The sequence below is a fragment of the Podarcis erhardii genome (genome assembly GCF_964252035.2).
Source record: "Podarcis erhardii genome assembly, chromosome: 1".
In the NCBI taxonomy this organism is placed as follows: domain Eukaryota; kingdom Metazoa; phylum Chordata; class Lepidosauria; order Squamata; family Lacertidae; genus Podarcis; species Podarcis erhardii.
Window position 1 is genome coordinate 13,691,815 of NC_138497.1, and position 21,652 is coordinate 13,713,466.

At 44.5% G+C, this 21,652-nt stretch overlaps 1 protein-coding gene across 5 annotated transcripts in view; it reads left to right on the forward strand.

The window, feature by feature from the left end:
• The window catches only part of LOC309344426 (uncharacterized protein), a 67,186-nt gene extending 49,854 nt beyond the window's left edge, over positions 1 to 17,332 (forward strand). For 2 of the 5 annotated variants that reach the window (XR_014157720.1, XM_081866783.1), the window contains exons 3-4: positions 15,728 to 15,887; positions 17,161 to 17,332. Coding sequence is in view for 1 of the 5 variants with exons in the window: in XM_081866783.1 (XP_081722909.1) it covers positions 15,728 to 15,887; positions 17,161 to 17,313 (313 nt within the window). In the remaining 4 variants the exon portion in view is untranslated. Of the gene's footprint in view, positions 1 to 1,727; positions 2,018 to 15,727; positions 15,888 to 17,160 lie in introns of those variants that run through there. The other 3 variants (XR_014157717.1, XR_014157724.1, XR_014157721.1) reach the window with 2 other exon arrangements.
• The last annotated feature ends 4,320 nt before the right edge of the window (positions 17,333 to 21,652 follow it).

The following is a 21,652-nucleotide window of genomic DNA, read 5'->3' on the forward strand; positions in this document are numbered from 1 at the left end:
AAAGTTAAAACAATAATAGACTGGAACAAATTAAAGCTCACATTAGCTTTCTAAACACCTGGTTAGACTTGATTTTAGCGGTCTAAAAATAATGCATTGAAGGTGCTCGCGTAATATCAGTAGGCAGGGAGCTCGGAATTGCAGGTGCTGCCACACTAAACGAGTTCTCACAAAAGCAGAATGGGTAATATGGGGCACCTGTAATAGTACCAATTCTACTGATGAAAGCAGTTGGGTGGGCACATATGGGGTAAGACAATCTTGTAGGTAAACTGGCCCCAAGTTGTTAAAGGCTTTATATACACCTTGAACTTAGCCTGGTAGCAAATTGGCAACCGTGGAAATCTCTGCACTGGATTTTGCATGTATGACTTTAGCATATAGGACCATTGGTCAGTGTAGCTCAGCAGTGATTCTTCAAAGATATTCCCATAGCTACCAAGAGATGCCAGAGGTTAAACCTGGGATGTTCTGCAAGTAAATGTATGGATGGCTACTAGCCATGATGACTGAGTTTTTCGTTTTTGACAAAATAATAATCATACATAAATAAGAATAAAAATATGCACCCCACCACTGAGACCATTCCATTGTAACTATCCAACCTCCCAAAATTTCAACACTTTTTGTGATGGGTGACACCTGGCTTGAGAGCAGTACATGTGAAAAGGATCTAGGAGTCTTGGTTGACCACAAACTTGACATGAGCCAACAGTGTGACGCGGCAGCTAAAAAAGCCAATGCAATTCTGGGCTGCATCAATAGGAGTATTGCATCTAGATCAAGGGAAGTAATAGTGCCACTGTATTTTGCTCTGGTCAGACCACACCTGGAGTACTGTGTCCAGTTCTGGGCACCACAGTTCAAGAAGGACACTGACAAACTGGAACGTGTCCAGAGGAGGGCAACCAAAATGGTCAAAGGCCTGGAAACGATGCCTTATGAGGAACGGCCACAAGGGCCATCGAGTCCAACCCCCTGCCAAGCAGGACACACCATCAGAGCACTCCTGACATATGGTTGTCAAGCCTCTGCTTAAAGACCTCCAAAGAAGGAGACTCCACCACACTCCTTGGCAGCAAATTCCACTGTCAAACAGCTCTTACTGTCATGAGTTAATGACTGAGTTCTGTTCCTTCTGAATTCCTGCTGCTAAGAATCACGTGGGTAGAGTGCTGTTGAGCTCAGGTCCTACTTCCTGGCATCCCATAGGCTTCTGGTTGGCCACTGTGAGAAAAGGATGCTCGGTTAGATGGGTCCTTGGCCTAACTCAGCAGCCAGGCTCTTTGTCAACAGAAGAGCTGCAGCTCAGTGGCAGGCAGGACGAAAAAGAGAGAAAGGTTGTTTTTGTTGCTGAAGTGGAAAATTTCCACTGTTATAAACGAGGAGGAGTTTTACGCAGATCCAATTACAGTAAAACTCTTATTAAGCAGCCGCATTCCTGAACAAACGGTACTCACTTGGAAACAATATGATAATTAAACCACTGACATTTTGAAGCCACTAAGTCAGAGAGAACTTTAAAAATTCCAATTTTGAGTTTGCACGACTCTAATGCGCTACTTAATTGAGGTGTACTCAAGTAGCAAAGATCGGGTTATGGGTAGGGGGGAAGGAGAAGGGTAGCCTTTTGCATCTTCTCTTGCGGTGAAGCAGTCAAGACCTCTAAGCTGAAAAGTATTTACAATATGTAAACCTGCTTTCCTTCCATTATTCTCTGCTAACAGTGCTTCCACAGCTCATTATTTCCAACATGAAATAGCACTTAATGAATCCTGAATGATGGCGGAATGACTGCGGAAGAGCTTATGACATTGCCTACAAACTCCCTAATGAATCCTTTCTGATTGCCGTCACCGCTTTGAAATTCAAATGAATTCTTATCGATTGCTGGGCGACAAGCACGTTTCTTTCTAAACAGTCATGCAGACAATGCATTCATCACCTTTGCTGAAGGATCAACATTTGCACCTGGAATTCTCCACTCTTCTTCCTGGGCAGAGAAACTCCTGGTGCTCGGTGCTATTTTGCTGCATATTCACAGGGATGGGATGTTACAGATAGGTAGCCGTGTTGGTCTGCCATAGTCAAAACAAAACAAATTCCTTCCAGTAGCACCTTAAAGACCAACTAAGTCAGTTCTTGGTATGAGCTTTCGTGCATGCACACGAAAGCTCATACCAAGAACTGACTTAGTTGGTCTTTAAGGTGCTACTGGAAGGAATTTGTTTTGTTTTGACTAGGGATGGGATGGTATGTTCCCCAAAGACTCACAACAAAGAACATTCTTGGGGGGGGGGGATATCACTGAAATTTCAGCCCTGGCTTCATAGAATAGGGTCCTGCTTTGCAGAGGGCATCCATCAGTTTGAATGGATGTCAGGGAACTGCTTTCTACCTGAAAATAAAAAAAAATAAAGGAAACATGGGTCCCTGAAATCGCTTGTCAACAGTGATCAACAAGACAACAAACTCAGCAGGCAACCCAGTGGCCCAGTCACCATCTCCCTCATTACGGTGAGATTGCTGCATTGCAATTCCAATTGCAATAATTATTTCTAAAATTATGCTTATACATATATATTTTCAGATGCAAAATTTATAAAAGTCCTCTTTTGCACTTTTTCTTAAGTGAGGCATAGTTGGCCACTGTGCTACCTATGAGTGAATCCATGAAATAATAAAGGGGCACAACAAAGAAATGCTGCCCCTATGACACTACTTCCTGAAGTGCCCCTGATGTTGTAGGCCATGTTGCCTGTTGAGTCATACATACCCTCCAACACGTTGATGCCAAAATCCGGGACGCCACCTTCCTGTTTTTTATCACAAAAGCACAGCAGTCATTTGGGTTGCCGTAACTTTGTGCCACGGTCCCCCCCCCCCCCAAAAAAAGAGGATTGGTTTTTTAACAGGCACGATGCCCCAAAACACATGTTTTGGTTTACTGCGCAAGATTGTGACCCCCCAAAGCACTTTCTTCAGGGGGGGAATGCTGCCATTCTCTCACAATAAAAAATGGGGTGTCCCGGTTTTTCCATGACACTTCCGGGCCACTTCCGGGGTATGGTCACATTGAAACCAACTAGTCCAGCATTTGGTTTGCTTAGTGGCCAACCAGATGCCTGCAGGAAGCCCACAAGCAGGTAAAAGGTAAAGGGCCTCTGGATGGTTAAGTCCAGTCAAAGGCGATGATGGGATTGCGGTGCTCATCTCGCTTCAGGCCGAGGGAGCTGGCATTTGTCCACAGACAGCTTTCCTGTTTAAAAGACATTTAATTCTGTTGGGAGCCACCCAGAGTGGCTGGGGAAACCCAGCCAGATGGGTGGGGTATAAATAATAATAATAATAATAATAATAATAATAATAATAATAATAAAGTAGAAATAATATTTTTATTATAATATATTATTATTATTATTATTATTATTATTATTATTATTATTATTATTATTATTAGGGCAGCAAGACTAAACCATTTCTGGTGCAATGGAACACCGTGATGAGTGCCAGAGCACACGGAAATGCTGTTTACCTTCCTGTCACAGCAGTACCTATTTATCTGCTTGCACTTTGACGTGCTTTCGAACTGCTAGGTTGGCAGGAGCAGGGACAAAGCAGCGGGAGCTCACCCCGTTGTGGGGATTCGAACCGCCAACCTTCTGATCAGCAAGCCCAAGAGGCTCGGTGGTTTAGACCACAGCGCCACCCACTGTTCTCCCCTGTTGTGATTCCCTCCAAGTGGTATTCAGAGGCCTACTGCCTCTGACAGTGGAGGTAGAGCTGTTGTGGTGATGGCTTAAGGGGACACATAGGACGTCCGGGTTGATAGTTTGCAAACCTAAACCCACTATAAAGAGTCAGAGTGGGCCATGAAGCACACCTCAAACCCCTTGTCAAGTGCTGAAATGGTTATATATTTGACCTTTCTAATGCACTGCTATGATTGCTCAATCCTCAGCAGACTAAGTGGAATACAGTAGTCCCATTGATGTGGTGGGCCTTTAAACATGATGTAGATATTCATGTGCATGATTTTTCCTTTTTCCTTTTGCTAAATTAGCCTGGGAAGCCAATTCATTTCCTAAGGGGAGAAATATATTGAAATGCTAATGGACCCTAGCAGGTTGCTTTCTGTCCTTTGGGGGAAGAACATAGGAGGGGATTTCTTAATGGTGCGTTCCCCAATCCCTTTCAGGAAATCAAAAAAAGAGGAGCTTTGATATGAACAAATAAACTTTGATAAGGCCCTTTCACCTCCATTGCTAATTGAGAAGAAAGGCCCTGCTTTGCGGGCCACAGGGCCTAAATTCAAAATTTAGAGCGACTTCTTATAAATTTAAAGGTATATAATAAAATGATAATTGAAAAGGGAGGCTTTCGGCCTCCTCGCTGCAGGATGAATGGGTTTGATCTTCACAACTAGGCAAAGAAATGAAGGTCGTCAAGGTATAAATAAAACGGAATGATACAACAATAAGTGAAATATCAAAGAGAGCAAAGCATCATGATTATATTCAGTGGTCAGGGTATTTGTTCAATGTAAACCTTCTTTAGTCAGAATTTAAACGTGGGGCCCCAGGACACTCTATCTGTCCCCTGGAGCTCTCCCCAAGCTACACCTGGGTCACATTGACACCATACAATGAAAGCTTTGTGATACCACTTTAAACATTCTTAACTTCCCCAGAGAAATTCTGGGAACTGCAGTTTGTTAAGGGCAGGGGCACCAAGTATGGGTGGCTCTGGGTGCCTGAGCACCCACAAAAAAATTGTTGTGGGTGGTCAGCACCCAACACTGCAGCGCCCCCGTGCAACTTTCAAGGTCTCACAAGGCCTCAGACAGCATCTCGGAGGCCTCGGAGATGCTTTCTAAGGCCTTCTGAGACCTCGGTACCACTGGAAGTCAGGTTCTGAGGCAGGTCGGCATGCATGATGTCATAATGTCACATTATGACATGACATCATGCACACTGGGCACCCATAATCTGGGGCCCAAGTTGGCTGCCCTGGTTAAGGGTGCTGAGAGTTGTTATAAGATCCCTGTTCCTCTCAAAGAGCTACAATTTCCAGAACGGTTTAGCAATCATTCCCTCTTTGTGGGCAACTCTGGAATTTGTTGTAAGGGAAATGAGGGGCGGGGGCTCCTAACAACTCTCAGCTCCATTAATGAACTACAGCTCCCATAATTCTTTTGGGGAAGCCATAACTTTTCAAAGTGGTATTGTAGCACTTTACAGTAATACCTTCATGAATGTCCACCTCGTCTAGCATCCATTTTGGTGAACATCCGCGGCAAACCCAGAAGTACCAGAACGGGTTACTTCCGGGTTTGCCACTCGCACATGCGGAGAAGCGCTAAATCGCACTTTGCACATGCTCAGGAGCGCAAACCACTCCACGTGTGCACAGACGCTGCACTTTGCCCTGAGTCATAGACCAGTTCCAGCCCACATACAATATCAAGGAAGTCATAAAACATGATAGGGATACATTTGAATTTGCAATTAGGTATAACAGGGACAATATAGATATAGCAACAGTTAAAAAATATATAAATTAAAACTTAGTCACTAGCATATAACCTAAAATTATCATTTAAGGCCTTAATCATTATGATAGCACAGCTTGTTTGCCCTGCGTCTTTTTCGGCTAGGAGCCAGGGCTCCGGAACGGATCCTGGCCGCAAAACAAGGTACAGCTGTAGATGTATGTTATGAACATGGCCCTGGTCTTTCCATGTCACAGCCCTCACTGGTCCTTCTCACCCAGTGTTTTTTTGGGAGGTGGGGAAGGGGGTTGCTGGCTGGAATGTGTCCTTGAACTCTGACCATGCTTCTCGCTTGTGTGGATTGAGGATACAGAGGGATCTGTGACTGAATGCTGAAACGAGCCTATCGTATGGAGTTAAAATCTGGATTCACTGCTGCACCCCTCTGGCCCCACCCACCACTGACCTGTGGCCTTTGGAAAGTTTTGTAGTAGGGAATGAGGCCCCCCAGGCTGAAAAAGATTCCAAATCCCTAACTTAAATCATCACATGAAGAGTGCCATGTGTATGCTCCCACTACCAATCCTCGTGTTTGCTAAAAAATCTTTCCTGGAGGCTGGAGTGACACACATTGCAGAACAGGGAATACAAACGATTTGGTCCTGAAGCTTCTTATCCAGTACTTCCTCAAGCCAGAAGATCTGTAGTACGCAGACAGTTGTTTCTCCAGCCGTTGCAAGGTTTCAGTTAATTGACTCAATTTGTTGGTTTATGGCACGGGGTGTGTGGCATGGCAGACCCGCTTCTAAGAATTGGCCAAATGCTTTGTTGGCGAGGTTCAAAGGTTTTCAGTCCCTGTAGATCAGGGATAGCCAACAGGGTGCCCACCAGCGGTGAACTAGAACTCCCATCAGCCCCAGCCAGCATGACCAAGGATCAAGGGTTGAAGCCTGCTGTAGTCTGCAGCACCTAGTCTCTTTCTTTGGCGATCCCTCGTAGCCGAGTAAGATTGTCTTCCATAAACACAGTTTTAACAATGAGTGTCTGTGGAGATCAATTCTGGACCCACAAATCCTTCCACAGTGGGGACATTGGTTCCTGGGCGGGAGTTGATCACGGTGTGGATTTGCCAAGCGTGCCTTCCTCTTAGCACGTTTCTCCCTTACATCCTGAGTTTGAGTGTCTTCAAAGTCCATGACACCTTTGGTCAAGGCTGTTCTCCAACTGGAGCGCTCGCAGGCCAGTGTTTCCTAGTTGTCGGTGTTTATACTACTTTTTTTTAGATTTGCCTTGAGACAGTCTTTAAACCTCTTTTGTTGACCACCAGCATTACGCTTTCCATTTTTAAGTTCGGAATAGAGTAGTTGCTTTGGAAGATGATCATCAGGCATCCGCACAACATGAGCAGTCCAACAAAGTTGATGTTGAAGAATCATTGCTTCAACAATGGTGATCTTTGCTTCATCCAGTACACTGGTATTGGTTCGCCTGTCTTCCCAAGTGATGTGTAAGATTTTTCGGAGACACCGTTGATGGAATCTTTCAAGGAGTTGGAGATGGCGTTTGTCCACCTAGTGGGCACCACTTTGGCTACCGCTTCTCCAGTTGCATAATAAACAGCGTCCTGCTGCCACGTTTGAATTAGTGCTTAAACAGAGAAAGCATGGAAATCCAACCATTTCAGAGACCCATAAGTTACCACCAAACAGCCGTTTTCTCCTCCAGACTAATTATTTCCCATTAGCATCGTAGGAGAGCATTCTTGTCAAGCAGACAAATCTGGCAGTCACCGTGCACGTCTCCTGATACTATTTCACACACATGTGCACACACACGTATAGGTACACATACTAATTATTAGTAAAGGTTGATAAATTCAGGGTGGGTCAAATAGAAATGTCACTGTGAAAGGCCATGTAATCCATCAGCAAACTGCTCCCATGCCAGATTCACAATCCAGCTGCCACCCAGCTGCCAAGATGGTGTTCAGCATCGGCCCATCAAAATGGGCAGCGTAGGGAAGTCTCCTACCTGGAGGAGAGCAGTGCCAGGCGAGAGGCAGGTCCTCCCAGGCCAATTCCAGACGTTGGCTTTGGAGCAGTGCAGCTGCCAGACACTCCCTGCGAGGGAATAGGACTTCTCCGGGTAGGTGAAGGAAACAGGCAAAGCGAATAGACAGAGAATAGGCAACGACAGTAACAGATGAGCATGAATATTGTCAGCATATGTGTGTATGCACCAAGGCAGCTACTAATTGACTAGTTAGGTCTTTAAAAGCATAATTACTGAATTCATCCAGACAAGCCTCCTCTGCATATACTAATGCTACTATAGTCAACAAAGACATTTGCTGGAACCAAAATATTGCAATAACGAGGGATGCAAACTGACCGAGCTTGTGAGATGCTAAATTCCTTGATTTTCTTTTTTATACATATTTTTTTGTTCAGATATTTTCATACTGTACATGAGTACATAAGGGTATACATTGCAAAACTGGAAAGCTAATACACGCACTTAAATACTGGAGGGGAAGTACCCCAATATACAGCAAATGCATTCCAAATCATCATAGTTCTTTTGCACCAATTGATCAAGAAACATTGCTCCTATTGATGCAGTCCCTTCTTAAGAATGGAATTCATTACCGTGGCAGAAGAGGAGCATGAACAAACCTATAGGTGGTGCTGCATTTTTGCAAATGATGTGATTGCATTTGTTAAAAAGGGATGGGATCCAGAGAGTCCGTTTGTACTGGCTGATTTCCGCCAGCGATTCCTCCCTCCATTCCTATGTCTTATTCCATTCTATAAGGTTCTTTTGACCCACAAGAACAGTTGGGGGGGGGGGGGAGAAGAGAAGAAAGCACAGTTGTTCAATGCTGATGTCCCAAGTGAGCTGAAAGGAGTTCACATTCAAATAACGGAATCAAAAGAAAAATAAAAGCCATCTATGTACCGCTTGCAAGGAATTAATCATTCAGAGGTAAAGGTAAAGGTAAAGGGACCCCTGACCATTAGGTCCAGTTGTGACCGACTCTGGGGTTGCAGCGCTCACCTTGCTTTATTGGCCGAGGGAGCCAGCGTACAGCCGGGTCATGTGGCCAGCATGACTAAGCCGCTTCTGGCGAACCAGAGCAGCGCACGGAAATGCCCTCTACCTCCCCGCCGGAGCGGTACCTATTTATCTACTTGCACTTTGACGTGCTTTCAAACTGCTAGGTTGGCAGGAGCAGGGACCGAGCAACGGGAGCTCACCCCATCGCTGGGATTCGAACTGCCAACCTTCTGATCGGCAAGCCCTAGGCTCTGTGGTTTTAACCCACAGCGCCACCCATGTCAGAGAGGCGGCATCTAATCTCTGGAAATCCCTGTCTATCGATGTTAGCTAGGTGCCTTTACTGTATTATTTCCAGTACCTAATAAATAAATTGTATAGGTCAGGCTAAACAGACATGTAATTTTATCTATGCTGATTTTATCTATATTTTGGTCATTTCTACATCTACTTGCTTCTGAAGGCTGATTCTATCAGATTATTTGGAATGCATATTTTATATTGTTTCATGTAATCTTGGTAAATAAATAAACACCCAAAGGGTGACATGACCCATGACAAGTGATTGAGTGCCAACCCACCACCAGCAGAACTTCCAATCCAGCCATATCCTTCAGGCTTTTTCAAAGGCCTTTCTCAGCTAATGAGCTTCGCACATTCGCTAGCAGCATAGCCAAAGATATTGAGGGAGATTGTTCCATATAGTTCTCGGGGTGACTGCTGAGAAAGCCACTAGCCATGATGGCTAAGTTCTTCCCCTACTGTCAAAGGCAGTTGTTGGCACCCATCTGCCTGGAGAGACAATGGACTACACCTCTGGGGTTGAAGTGAAACCGCTGCATTAGCAAGGACCAAAGGAAAGCAGAGCAAAACATTTTGCACCAGCTGGGCTGCAGGAGTTTCTGGAAGGAGACGTATAAGGCACCCTCCAACCATCTTAGGGCCCCCACTCCAGATTTGTATAGGATTTAGACCTTAGCAGAAGATGCACCACAGTGAGGAAGGAATTCAGTGGCAAAAGAAAATTGTAGGAGAAGAGGAATGAGAATGAGGAGGAGGGAAAGATGAACATGAAAATTCATTTATTTCTCCATTCTAATACACATATTTTTCAATATAATCTTTTTGCTGGTTCTTCTGGGGTTGTTGTTTTTAAATAGAAAGGCAATACATAAATACATATTTATATGGAAGAATTGATTATACTGGAAAGGCCTTTGGCCCATAGCTGTCAACGTTTCCCTTTTTTAAAGGGAAATTCCCTTATTCTGTATAGGATTCCTCGCAAGAAAAGGGGAAAGTTGACAGCTATGCTTTGGCCTGATCCAGGAGGCTCTTCTTATGTTCTTATGACAGAAGCTTTTATTGTTGCCATTTTCATTTGTGCATGCCACTTTGGATGTTTTTTAATGGAAAAGTAGTATGCCGATGTTAGAAATAAACAGATGGTTTCCTAGCAGCTGGGGCAGCCCTAAATTAACATTAAATCGCTGCTGCAACTGCATCCTTCAGTCCACTTGCGAGGTAAAAGTGTTGCTCTTGGAAGTGGTTGAAAGTAGGGAAGCCTGCCCATTTGGGCCAGTTCCATTATTTTCAGAAGCCAAATAGTTTGTGCAGAGCGCGTGGCTCAATTTACATCCATAGAAATCTTATCTTCTGCTTCATTCATGGGGGGAGAGTCATTTGCAAGGATGTTGTTCTTTCTGAGGCCAAGGGCAAATCACAGACCCTGTCTGGCATGTGGACTGCAGTATCTGGGCCGTCGTGGCATAGAGGAACTGATCAGATAAAAGCCAGAATTTACAAAATGAAATAATGAAATCTGCCGGCCAAATTTTTGCTGCTGCCAGTGAATTTCCATGGCGGGTGAAGCAGTAACTCCTGGATGTTTGTTAAGTTTTAAAAGCCCTAGCCAGGAAAAGAAAAGCTCACAGATATGGCTGAATTTTCTGGTTTGTGGAGATTATGAACTGCGACAAAGAATTGCAGCATATCCTCTAATAGCAGTGCTCCTGCCCAGAGTTCTAACCAGCCAGGCAATTCTCCATTCCATTTCACTCTCAGTTGTTGGTTGTTCAGCTGACACTCAGTGTGATCACTGAACATGTTTACTCCTCATCAGAGAGAGGTTTACAAAAATAAGGGGAGGGATAGTATTTCTGCAAACCTGAGGGTTCTCCCAAGCACCCCCCAACTTGGATTGCTTTACAAGATGATTAGACAAATTCACGGAGGATAAAGCTATGAGTGACTCCTGGACATGATGGCTAGGCTCTGCCTCCATAGTCATACCTCTGAAAACGAGTTGCTGGGCACTGCAGGAGAGAAGGCGGCTGTGGGACTCAGGTTTCCCATAGGCAACTGGTTGGACTGACTAGACAGGCCATTGGTCCGATTCAGCAGGGCTCTTCTGATGTTGTTATGTACATGTGTTAAGGTTGGAAGCTGCCTTATACTGAGCTGGCCCATCAGCAATGTCTACATGGACTGGCAGTGACTCTCCAGGATTTTAGACATGGTTGTCTCTCAACCCGGGGTATGTCTGTAGTGGGAGCAGGAGAGCTGGAGATCATGCCAATATATTTCACATCTGGCAATCAATGCACCCCTTGGGTTTCAGATAGTACATGAGTAAAGTGACCCCTGACCATTAGGTCCAGTCGCGGATGACTCTGGGGTTGCGGCGCTCATCTTGCTTTACTGGCCAAGGGAGTCGGTGTACAGCTTCCGGGTCATGTGGCCAGCATGACTAAGCGAATGGTGGAGAGCAAGCTAGAACGCAGTCAAAGCTTGCCAGAAGCAGAAACAGCAGGGAAAGAGTTGAGACAGCCTCTCAGAGAATGGGGAAGAGGAGGGAGCTGACTCACTCAGTCCAAAGTCTTCACAAATGGGAGGGCTGCAAGATAGGAAGCAAAGCAAAAGACGTATGAAGCGAAAGTTCAGTTGCTTCTGGTCTTGCAGGAAGCAGTCTTCAGAAGGGTCATCTTGATTGATGATGGCAGAGGCTGTGTTAAAGCCGTCTGGAGTTATCTGTTTGTTTTGACAAGAAATCATCCTTTTTAATTAACTACGATCATTGTGTTATCAAGCCCTCAGGGACTGGACATCTTGACATCAATTCTGACCAAACTAAACCTCCACAGATATTTTGCTCTAGGAGGCTTAGTTTGGTCAGAATCAAGTACAGTCATACCTCATGTTACGTTTGCTTCATGTTACGTTCTTTCAGGTTACGTACCACGGCGACCCGGAAGTACCGGAAAGAATTACTTCCAGGTTTCACCGCTCGTGCATGTGCAGAATTGCAAAATGACGTCACGTGCATGCGCAGAAGCAGCGAATCGCAACCCGTGTGTGCGCAGATGCTCCACTGCAGGTTGTGCTTTTTTCATGTTGCGAATAGGCCTCCGGAACGGATCCCGTTCACAACCAGAGGTACCACTGTATACACTTCCAGAGTTAACACTAAATAAATTTTGGCAAAGTCGCTAGAGGGCCGTGAAAATTTGCTTCCCAGGCTTATTAGACTTGCCTACCCATGTACTTAAAGGGACGCGGGTGGTGCTGTGGGTTAAACCACAGAGCCTACGACTTGCCCATCAGAAGGTCGGCGGTTTGATTCCCTGCGATGGGGTGAGCTCCCGTTGCTCGGTCCCTGCTCCTGCCAACCTAGCAGTTCAAAAGCATGCCAGTGCAAGTAGATAAATAGGTACCGCTCTGGCGGGAAGGTACACGGCGTTTCCGTGCGCTGCTCTGGTTCGCCAGAAGCGGCTTAGTCATGCTGGTCACATGACCCGGAAGCTGTACGCCGGCTCCCTTGGCCAATAAAGCGAGATGAGCGCCGCAACCCCAGAGTCGGTCACAACTGGACCTAATGGTCAGGGGTCCCTTTACCCTTTACCTTTACCCATGTACTATCTGAAACCAAAGGGGCGCATAGGTTGCAGGTTGTGATTTTTTTTTCCAGCTCTCCTACCCCACTACTGGAATTGAACCATGGATCTTCAGCATGCAAAGCAGTTGCCCTGAGTTATAACCATTCCTCAAACACTCCCATCAGCTTCTGCCTGTATAGCCAGCGATCAAGGATGATGGGAGCCGCAGTCCAACAACATTTGGCCACCCAATGGGACTTCCTTCATTGTAGACAGGTATAGGACTGCAATGTGAATTTGATTCCTTTCCTTTCATCTCTCTGTCCCCTTTCCCCTTTTGTATCATGTCCATTAGCCATTACTTTAAGTTGCAAACCATCCTGCGTGCTTTGGCAAGAAGGAAGCGCAGCAGTATAGCAAACAAACAAATAGATAAACAATTCTTCAAAAATATGAATGCTTGGGGGGGGGAGAAACATATATGCAAATGTTGTTATGGATTTTTTTATTTTAAAAAAATCCTATAGTTTGAGCCTTCAGTTTTTCACTATAATCAACAGAGAAAAGCCTGAAGCAACAAAATGCACTGGGTGCTGTTTATTGTTTTTTCTGGGACTTACCATGAAGATTATTGTGGGCAGTCATGGAGTTTATTTGGTAGCCGAAGAACTGTCTTATCTTGCTGTAAACAAATAGGGAGAGATACCCATTACTGCCTCCTTCTGTGAGTGGCTTTACAGAGGAATTCTTCTTGTCAGTCATCCGTGCCTTTGGCTACGGTGAGCAAATGCTACAACCAGCTACAACCAGCTGTGCAAATAATAATAATAATAATAATTCACGCTTTGGGTATTTGATAGGAAGAGTTCAGCTCAGTCTGTAGAAAATCTAAGGATCATAAGGAAAACTCTTCTGTCCTGCTGTTCCTGCATGCTCCAGGCAGCTGACTGCATGATTAAAAAAAAAACAATCCTTTACATTAAAGGTCTGTTTTAAAGTGCAAGCTTTAAATTGCACCAGCAATCGCACCAAAAAAAAAGCCACCGGACAATGAAGCTCTATTAATCACCCCTCCAAGTGCTTTTAAGAACTGACAAACTTTATACACAGGCACCTAAAATTGAGAAGGTGGGTCCCATATTACAGGGGCAAGCACAGAGAGGGAAATGTTTTTGACAGATTGGGGGTAATGGACCTCAGGCAGCCCCCATCAGCCCATCTCTTTGGGCCTTGAGACTCTCCTGAGGCCACACCCACCAGCAGTCCTGCTCTGCCTGCTTCTTGAGTGCTATGGCCTGACTGGAATCCCATGGAGGCTGTTTCATTTAACCCTCAGCCGGCCTCCACCTGCCTGCTTGCCTTACTTACAGCCAGCCCAAGGGGTAGCCCTGACTGTCACTTTCCTCCTCCTTAGTCTTGGTCTTGCCTTTGTAGAACTGAGCAGGAAGGAGGATGGTGACAGAACAAGAATTATTTGGCTCCAGCTCTCATTGGCTCTGGCTCCACCTACTGCTGGCTCCATCTACTATCATACTAGTCCTAGTTTGCAGCAGCTGCCATGGCCTCCCTATGTTGAGACCTCCTGATTGAGGGTGAAGAGGTAGGAGTGTATGTGTATGTATGTAGACCTTTGATTTTTCGGCAGCAGAAACACATCCTACTTTAGAGAGGTTAGAGTCCAAGCCTTTGCCCCAATCGCTTCTGTCTCTGGCCTTGCCCATGACTGGCATACTGCCCTGGAAAATTGCCCACAAAGGAATCCGACCCTTGGTTTGAAAATGTATCACCACCTCAGCGATAGATGTTTTAATTTCTTGATTTCTTGATTTTTTAAAAAAAGAAAAAGAAACTGAGGATGGGTCCTTGAAGGCGACTTCACCAGTTGGACAGGGCCTAGAGCAGGAGAGGTTGACTCCAGGAGAGATGTCACTAATTGGATCACCTCTTGATGTTGGAGCACACGGGTTTTTGAGTAATCCACTTTCAAGCGGTCGGTTGTGGCTATAAACAATTAATTCCTAAAGGTTAACACTGGTCAATTTATAGAGTTGTCCTCACCTTGGGTGATTCTCACTTGCTTAGCCAATGATGTGGCTTGTTGGGAACTTACACCCCTCTTGGGTTTTTCCAATATGTCACATCTTCATACAATACCATACATTTGGTATTGGACCAAATGTATGACTAAGGTTTCAATTTGTTTTTGCTGTGTTGTTCGTCAGCAAACAGTCTCCTTCATCCTAAGCATATTTACTATTTCTTGCTATCAGCTGTTTACAAATGACTATACTTTAGCAGAACCATCCCCACTCTTTCAACATCTATCTCATGTCATGATCAACATTATCACCACCTTATTTGTGTGCAGCCTTTCCACAGTTAAAACAATGCTCAAGGCGGCTTACAATATGAAAAGATTCACATAGTTACAAACGTAGCAAAGCAGGCATAAAAATAAATGAAACACATTTAAAACTACATTACCAAACTGAACAATTTCCACATAAAAAGAAAGATACAAAAAGGTAATATCAGTTAATATCAGTAACAACAGCAAAAACTCCCAACAAAACTTCCCCAAATACTCCATCCTTGCTGGGCAGTAGCCACAGCAACAGTCCTTATAAGGCCTGTCAGGCCCCACCCTAGGTCAGGTGGGGAGAGGCAGGAAAGGGGCCCTCAGGCACTCAGCAGGGGAGTCATATACTCAGTTTACTACATTAGCTTATCTTAAAGGCTTCTCATTAAGCCTTTCCCATAGCTTAGTGGTGGCCAAACTTGGCCCTCCAGCTGTTTTGGGACTATAATTCCCATCATCCCTGACCACTGGTCATGTTAGCTAGGGATGATGGGAGTTGTAGTCCAAAAGCAGCTGGAGGGCCAAGTTTGGCCACCACTGCCATAGCTGGTATTTTCCCCAGTATCATTTATTTATCTATCAAAGAGCATATCTCCAGGGTCCTCCTTTCAAGGTTCTCCCCAAGAATGCATACATGAAGCACCACAAGTTAGCAAGGTGAGGTGGTGCATGGTGCAAACACCCTGGCAGAACCAATCTGATGCTCCTGCTGGTGTGCTTGCACCATGCTGACCTCTCTTCCAGCTTGGCCTTCCAGTAAGCAACTGTGACTCACTGGGCATGAAGTTAGTGTAGTGGTTCTTACCCCACCCAGCAAACTGCTTCTGCCAAGATGTATGTTCTGCTCCTTACAATGGGCTTGAATCTGTATTTGCTTGCAGTCTTACTAAGTATCATTCACCTTTTCTTTATCCTATGCCTCCTTTTGTTCTCCATTGTGCTGAGGAAGGGAACAGCCCTCGATTCCTCTAACTCCAGGATAAGAAAGCAACACAGCAGGCTGATTGACAAGAGCTGCAAAAGATCAATACTTGAATGTGTAACAAAGACAGATGTGTACACATTCTACTACCCGAACAATGTTTTCGAAACCAGCCTCCTGAAAGTAACTATCATTTCCTCTTGGATAATTTGAAAGCAGGACAAAAACTACAAATAATAATCAGTTGCCATTTTTGAACCGTGAATTTCACAGCAATCCTAGAAGAAGGATGGGGGGGAGAGAGAGAGAGACTTGATGCAGCAGTGTTAAATCAGGAGGTTAAGTAATATGTACAGGTTCACAAAGAAAATGTCTGAGACAAGAATAGAATCAATCTTTCTAATTCCCCTGCCCGGACGCCTTCAAGAATCAAAGCTACTTTATGTGTTTTATAGAAGATAGAGGAAAATACTGGAAATATAAAAGTATGCTACCTTTTGTAATTTGGTAAAGGGTCATAGTTCAGTGGTACTGTGTCTACTTTGCATGCAAAAGGTTCCACGTTAAATCCTGGGCACCTCCAAGTAGGTCTGGGATAGACCAGTGCCTGAAACCCTGGAGACCTGCTGTCAATCAGTGTAGTAGTCAGTGCAGAGGGAGATGTGCACATGTTGCATAATCTTTGGATGCAGATTTAGGGTTTATAATGTAGATACTGACTTGCTAAGGTAAGAAAGTTATAGGAACGTTGAAGAAAGATAAAAGAATCTGAACAAGGCTAGAAAAAGTTACCATGGTCTCTGATGTTGCCATAGTTTGCAACTCCTTAATTTAGGGGTCAGCAAACCTTTTCAGCAGGGGGCTGGTCCATCGTCGTCCCTTAGACCTTGTGGGGGGCTGGACTATATTCTGGAAAAAAATAAATGAACGAATTCCTATGCCCCATAAATAACCCAGAGATGCATTTTTAAATAAAAGCACACATTCTACTCGTGTAAAAACACACTGATTCCTGGACCGTCCATGGGCTGGATTGAGAAGGTGGTTGGGCCGGATCCAGCCCCTGAGCCTTAGTTTGCCTACCCATGACATAAACTCAGGACCCTCCTTTGTGTAGTAGGTTCATTTTATTATGTTTTCCATTTGGGAGTGGAAAATCACATTGACAAAGTCCTGCTCATGGAACATGGAAAATTCCACCTGCAATATTTATGGCATGTTGTGTTAGTTAAGATCAGGGTGGTGCTGGTTGTGGGGAGAATCTGAGTTAGTGTTTACAGACAAAAACCTTGTTTGTTCAGCAGTGGACAGAGCAGGCCAGCCACCCTTCCCTTAATTTAAAATGGCCTTTGAAATGCCCCCACAGAAGCCAGAATGATTTATTGACAGAAATATCCTTTCATTCAACAAATAACTAATCCTTTTCCAAAACGTGGTGTTGTTTTATTAATGTAAGGAGCTGGGAGGCCGTGTTTCAGCTCAGATGCAGGATATTGCGGCTGATCATTTCTTTGTGATGAATGTGATGGCTCTCGCTTCCTTCTCTGATGGGAAGAGGAAAGTTTTGAAAAGAATTGATCATCGGAGGCCATGTCGAGAACTCAAGTAAATTCGCTTCTGTGAAATGAGATCTTGGTTTGCTATTTCCCTTTTGCGTCGCCTTTGTGGGCTTTGCCACAGCAGTGGTTTACAATTGTTTCTTTTTAATCTTCAGGGAGCCTCTCCACAATGATTGCTTTGCCGAGGAACCCCTTCCCATTTGTGCAAGATTCAAGGAGAGACTGTCACTGAGTGATGACAAAGCATGTCCCTGGCATCTCCCAGGCTTAGGTCACAGGTGATGCAGAAGACCTCGTTCTGAGACACTTGAGCACTGCTACTAGACAGAAGAGACAATATGGGACTAGATGGGCAAATAGTCTGCTGGAAAGACTGTAGCTTAGTGCAGAATTCAAGGCACTGTATGTCATGGGGATGAGGATCCTGTTGGATTCCACTTCCCATGAGGACAAGCTGGCATAGTCTTTGGTCAATTATGATTGACCATAGAGCCAGTGTTGTGTGGTAGCTAGAGTGTCGGACTATGACCAGGGAGACCAGGATTCAAATCCCGACTCGGATATGAAGTTCATTGGATGACTTTGGGCCAGTCATTGCTGCTTAAGCTAACCTACCTCACCAGACCCTCCAAGTGCCCCTATTTTCCAGGGACAGTCCTAGATTTACAGAAGGCATTCCTGTTTCAGAATTGATCCTGGAATGTCCCACTTTTCCTTAGGATGACCCTATTCTCATCGCAGAAATGTTGGAGGGTACTGAGTTGCGTGACCCCTGAGGCAAGGAAATAAGTAACTATACAACCTTTAGAAGACACCTGAAGGCAGCCCTGTATAGGGAAGTTTAAAGGTTTACTATACAAAGAGGTTAACGGTTCTCTACAGACAACTTTGGTCTTTTTGCGCTCAGCCAATTAAAACACCGTGACGAGACCCCATTGATGGGCTCAGGAGTTGGGGCAGGCAGGGGGCATGTGACCAAAACCACCTAATCAGGCAAGGAGGAAAGAGGTGTGGGCATTCCATGGAGGTGGGGGCCAAGGGGGAACAAGGCAAGGGAAAAGGGGGGGCAGAGAAAACATATCCAACTATGCCAGCTCCCCCCCTCGAAAGGCAGAGCGTCCAACCATTGTGCCTGGTCCTTCCAAACTAGATGGCAACCACTTTAAAGGGAGATACATTGTCAGTTATAAATGCAGCATTTTTAGGGTGGGGGTGTTAAATTTTTAATTATGTTTTTATATAAGTTATAAGCCACCCAACATGGCTGAGGCAAACCAGTCAGATGGGAGCATAGCTGTCAATTTCCCCCCTTTTTAAAGGGAAATTCCCTTGTTCCGAATAGGATTCCTCCCAAGAAAAGGGAAAAGTTGACAGCTATGGATGGGAGGAGTGGAAATAAACAGATGAAAATAGGGACGGCCTATTCAACAACAACACTAAAATTTATTAAGTGCTTTAAGCTGGGCAATGCTAGACTGGAAAAGCAACTAAAGCATGTCATAGAGAAATATTAAATATGCCAAAGAATCTCATGGCGCATTCCATGCAGAATCCTTTTGCCATTGCCAGCTGAAAAGAGCCTTGACATTATTGACTCTTCCTACCTCAGTTGGTTTTCCACAGACAGTCTCAACAGGGGATACGTAGCTTGAGCCAGATTTTTGCAAACGTTGAAAGCTTTTGGCATGCCCAGAATTTTCACTGGCAACCAGTCAAATGTCCAATGGCTCCCTGGGGCACCTCCATCTAAACACTGTAGTAACAGCTTTCCATTCTTTCCACTCTTATTTGTGCAGTCATGTGCCTTGTATCACATTGAACTCTCACCTCCTATTTGTATTTGGCTAGGCTCCTAGTACAAGGACAACCACTTTCCCCATCCATCACTGATGGCTCTCTGAGGACATCAGCCTTTTCAGCATCCATGGAGACTTAATTGCAGGTCAATTTGGTATCTGACAGCCATTTTAATCTGTGCTGATCCCAGCTGGGTATGAAGATAGCTTGTATACAGCAAGAGAGGGACAGACCTTCATAACCAGAAAGCTTCGCTGTATATTGATCTGCATTCGATAGCCCCATGCCCTATTTTATTTGCAATAATAGGAGCTGGCCTGTGTTGGCGTTTTCGATGATACCTTTGAATCACATAGGCTGCATTTGATACCGGGTCACTCAAAACAACCCCCTCCCCCCTAGTTTTGGTGGGATTTGAAATCAGAAAAACCACCATGTTATGTCATAGCCAGTTACAGATAAATGTATACACTCCTCCCATTATTGCCCTAACAGACTGATTGCTGCAAGCCGATTCAAAAAATTGCTGAACACTAATGCTGGGTTGTTGCATTTACTCAATAAAGCTATACTGCTCCAGAAGGTATAGATGTTGTTGTTTAGTCGTTTAGTCATGTCCGACTCTTCGTGACCCCATGGACCAGAGCACGCCAAGCACTCCTGTCTTCCACTGCTTCCCGCAGTTTGGTCAAACTCACGTTAGTAGCTTTGACAACACTGTCCAACCATCTCGTCCTCTGCCGTCCCCTTCTCCTTGTGCCCTCCATCTTTCCCAACATCAGGGTCTTTTCCAGGGAGTCTTCTCTTCTCATGAGGTGGCCAAAGTATTGGAGCCTCAGCTTCACAATCTGTCCTTCCAGTGAGCACTCAGGGCTCATTTCCTTCAGAATGGATAGGTGTGATCTTCTTGCAGTCCATGGGACTCTCAAGAGTCTCCTCCAGCACCATAATTCAAAAGCATCAATTCTAGATGCTATGGGCTTAATTGCTTACACTCATCTAGGATTTGAGCCATGGCAGAATTTAGCAACTTGCTTCTATATGTTTACAGCAAAAGCTGCTTTTGGGAAACATACTTTTAACCGCTTTCTGCTGGCCTCCGCTCCAGGTTGCAGATTTGCCCTTTGACTAGGATGGTTTTCAATAAATAGCATCGTTGTGATGCCAAGATGACTTTGTACTCCTATCACCTGAAAAATTGAAGGGTTATTGGGTGATTATGGGAGGTGTCATCATTCCAAGGTGGAATATCTATCCAGGGGTGTGGAACTTGTGGCTCTCCAGGTGTTGGAGTCCCATCACCAGCTGTCAACAGCCCCATCAAGGCTGATAGCCAAGGGTAACCAGAGATGTAGTCCAGCAATATCTGGATGCCCACAGCTTCCTTCTTCCTAGCAATCTCAGGGAAAGGATGGCCAAATCTGTCAATTTTAGATTGTCAGTTTTTCATTTTTACAATCTTAAGTACAGTTTGTCACATTTCTGCAACAGTTTTCACAAATGCCAGCACTTTAGAGTGCATTCCTCCTAATTTACACATTTCTGTATGCAACTTTGCCTAATACTCATTTTTGCAATATTTTTTCCCTTCATCTAATGAATTTTTATATGTTATTTTCATTAAAAAATGTTTTATGGACTCTCTTAATTTTTCTCCTGTGTTTATGAGTGCACTTTTTTTTTTTAGTTGAAAGACTGCATCACAAAATTCAGAGAAGTGTGTTTTTGAAGGATAACTATGTTTCAGTTTGCATATTGTTTTCGGAATGCAAACTGAATTTCTTCCTCTAACCTTTATCTCAGCAGGCGTTATTTCAGATTTAGGTGTGGATTAGAGGTGTATTATGTGTGAATTTCAGAAGGGTAGGACAGGTTTTGTAGCAAACTTTGAAACGGTTCTCTCTTGGAAATAGTCAAGATTAGAAAGAGTGTATGTTCTATAGGTATATTTGAAGAACATTTCTCCATGTTTTCTGGATTCTTTATATGGATTTGTGTGCTTGCTGGGTATAAGAGATCCTTCATTTTTGTGAAGAGATTAGTCTAGATCAGCTGTTCCTAGCCTGGACCTCTCTAGATGTTTTGAACTAGAAGAAGAAGGAGGAGGAGGAGGAGGAGGAGGAGGAGGAGGAGGAGGAGGAGGAGGAAAGTTTGGATTTGATATCCCGCTTTATCACTACCCGAAGGAGTCTCAAAGCGGCTAACATTTTCCTTTCCCTTCCTCCCCCACAACAAACACTCTGTGAGGTGAGTGGGGCTGAGAGACTTCAAAGAAGTGTGACTGGCCCAAGGTCACCCAGCAGCTGCATGTGGAGGAGCGGAGACTTGAACCAGATTATGAGACTACCGTTGTTAACCACTACACCACACACACTGGCCCATCAGCCTACACTTCCCATCAGCCTCAACTATCATGACAAATGGCCAGGGGTAATGGCAGTCTATTTATATCAAGTATTTATAAACAGCAGAAAAGATTCCAGAGGTTTTTTTTTTACAGAGCTGTTGAACAGTTCAGTTTCTAGTGCATAGATATTACAAGACATGATGCACATGATGTAACAGTTCCATGTCCTGAAGCCAAATTGCAAA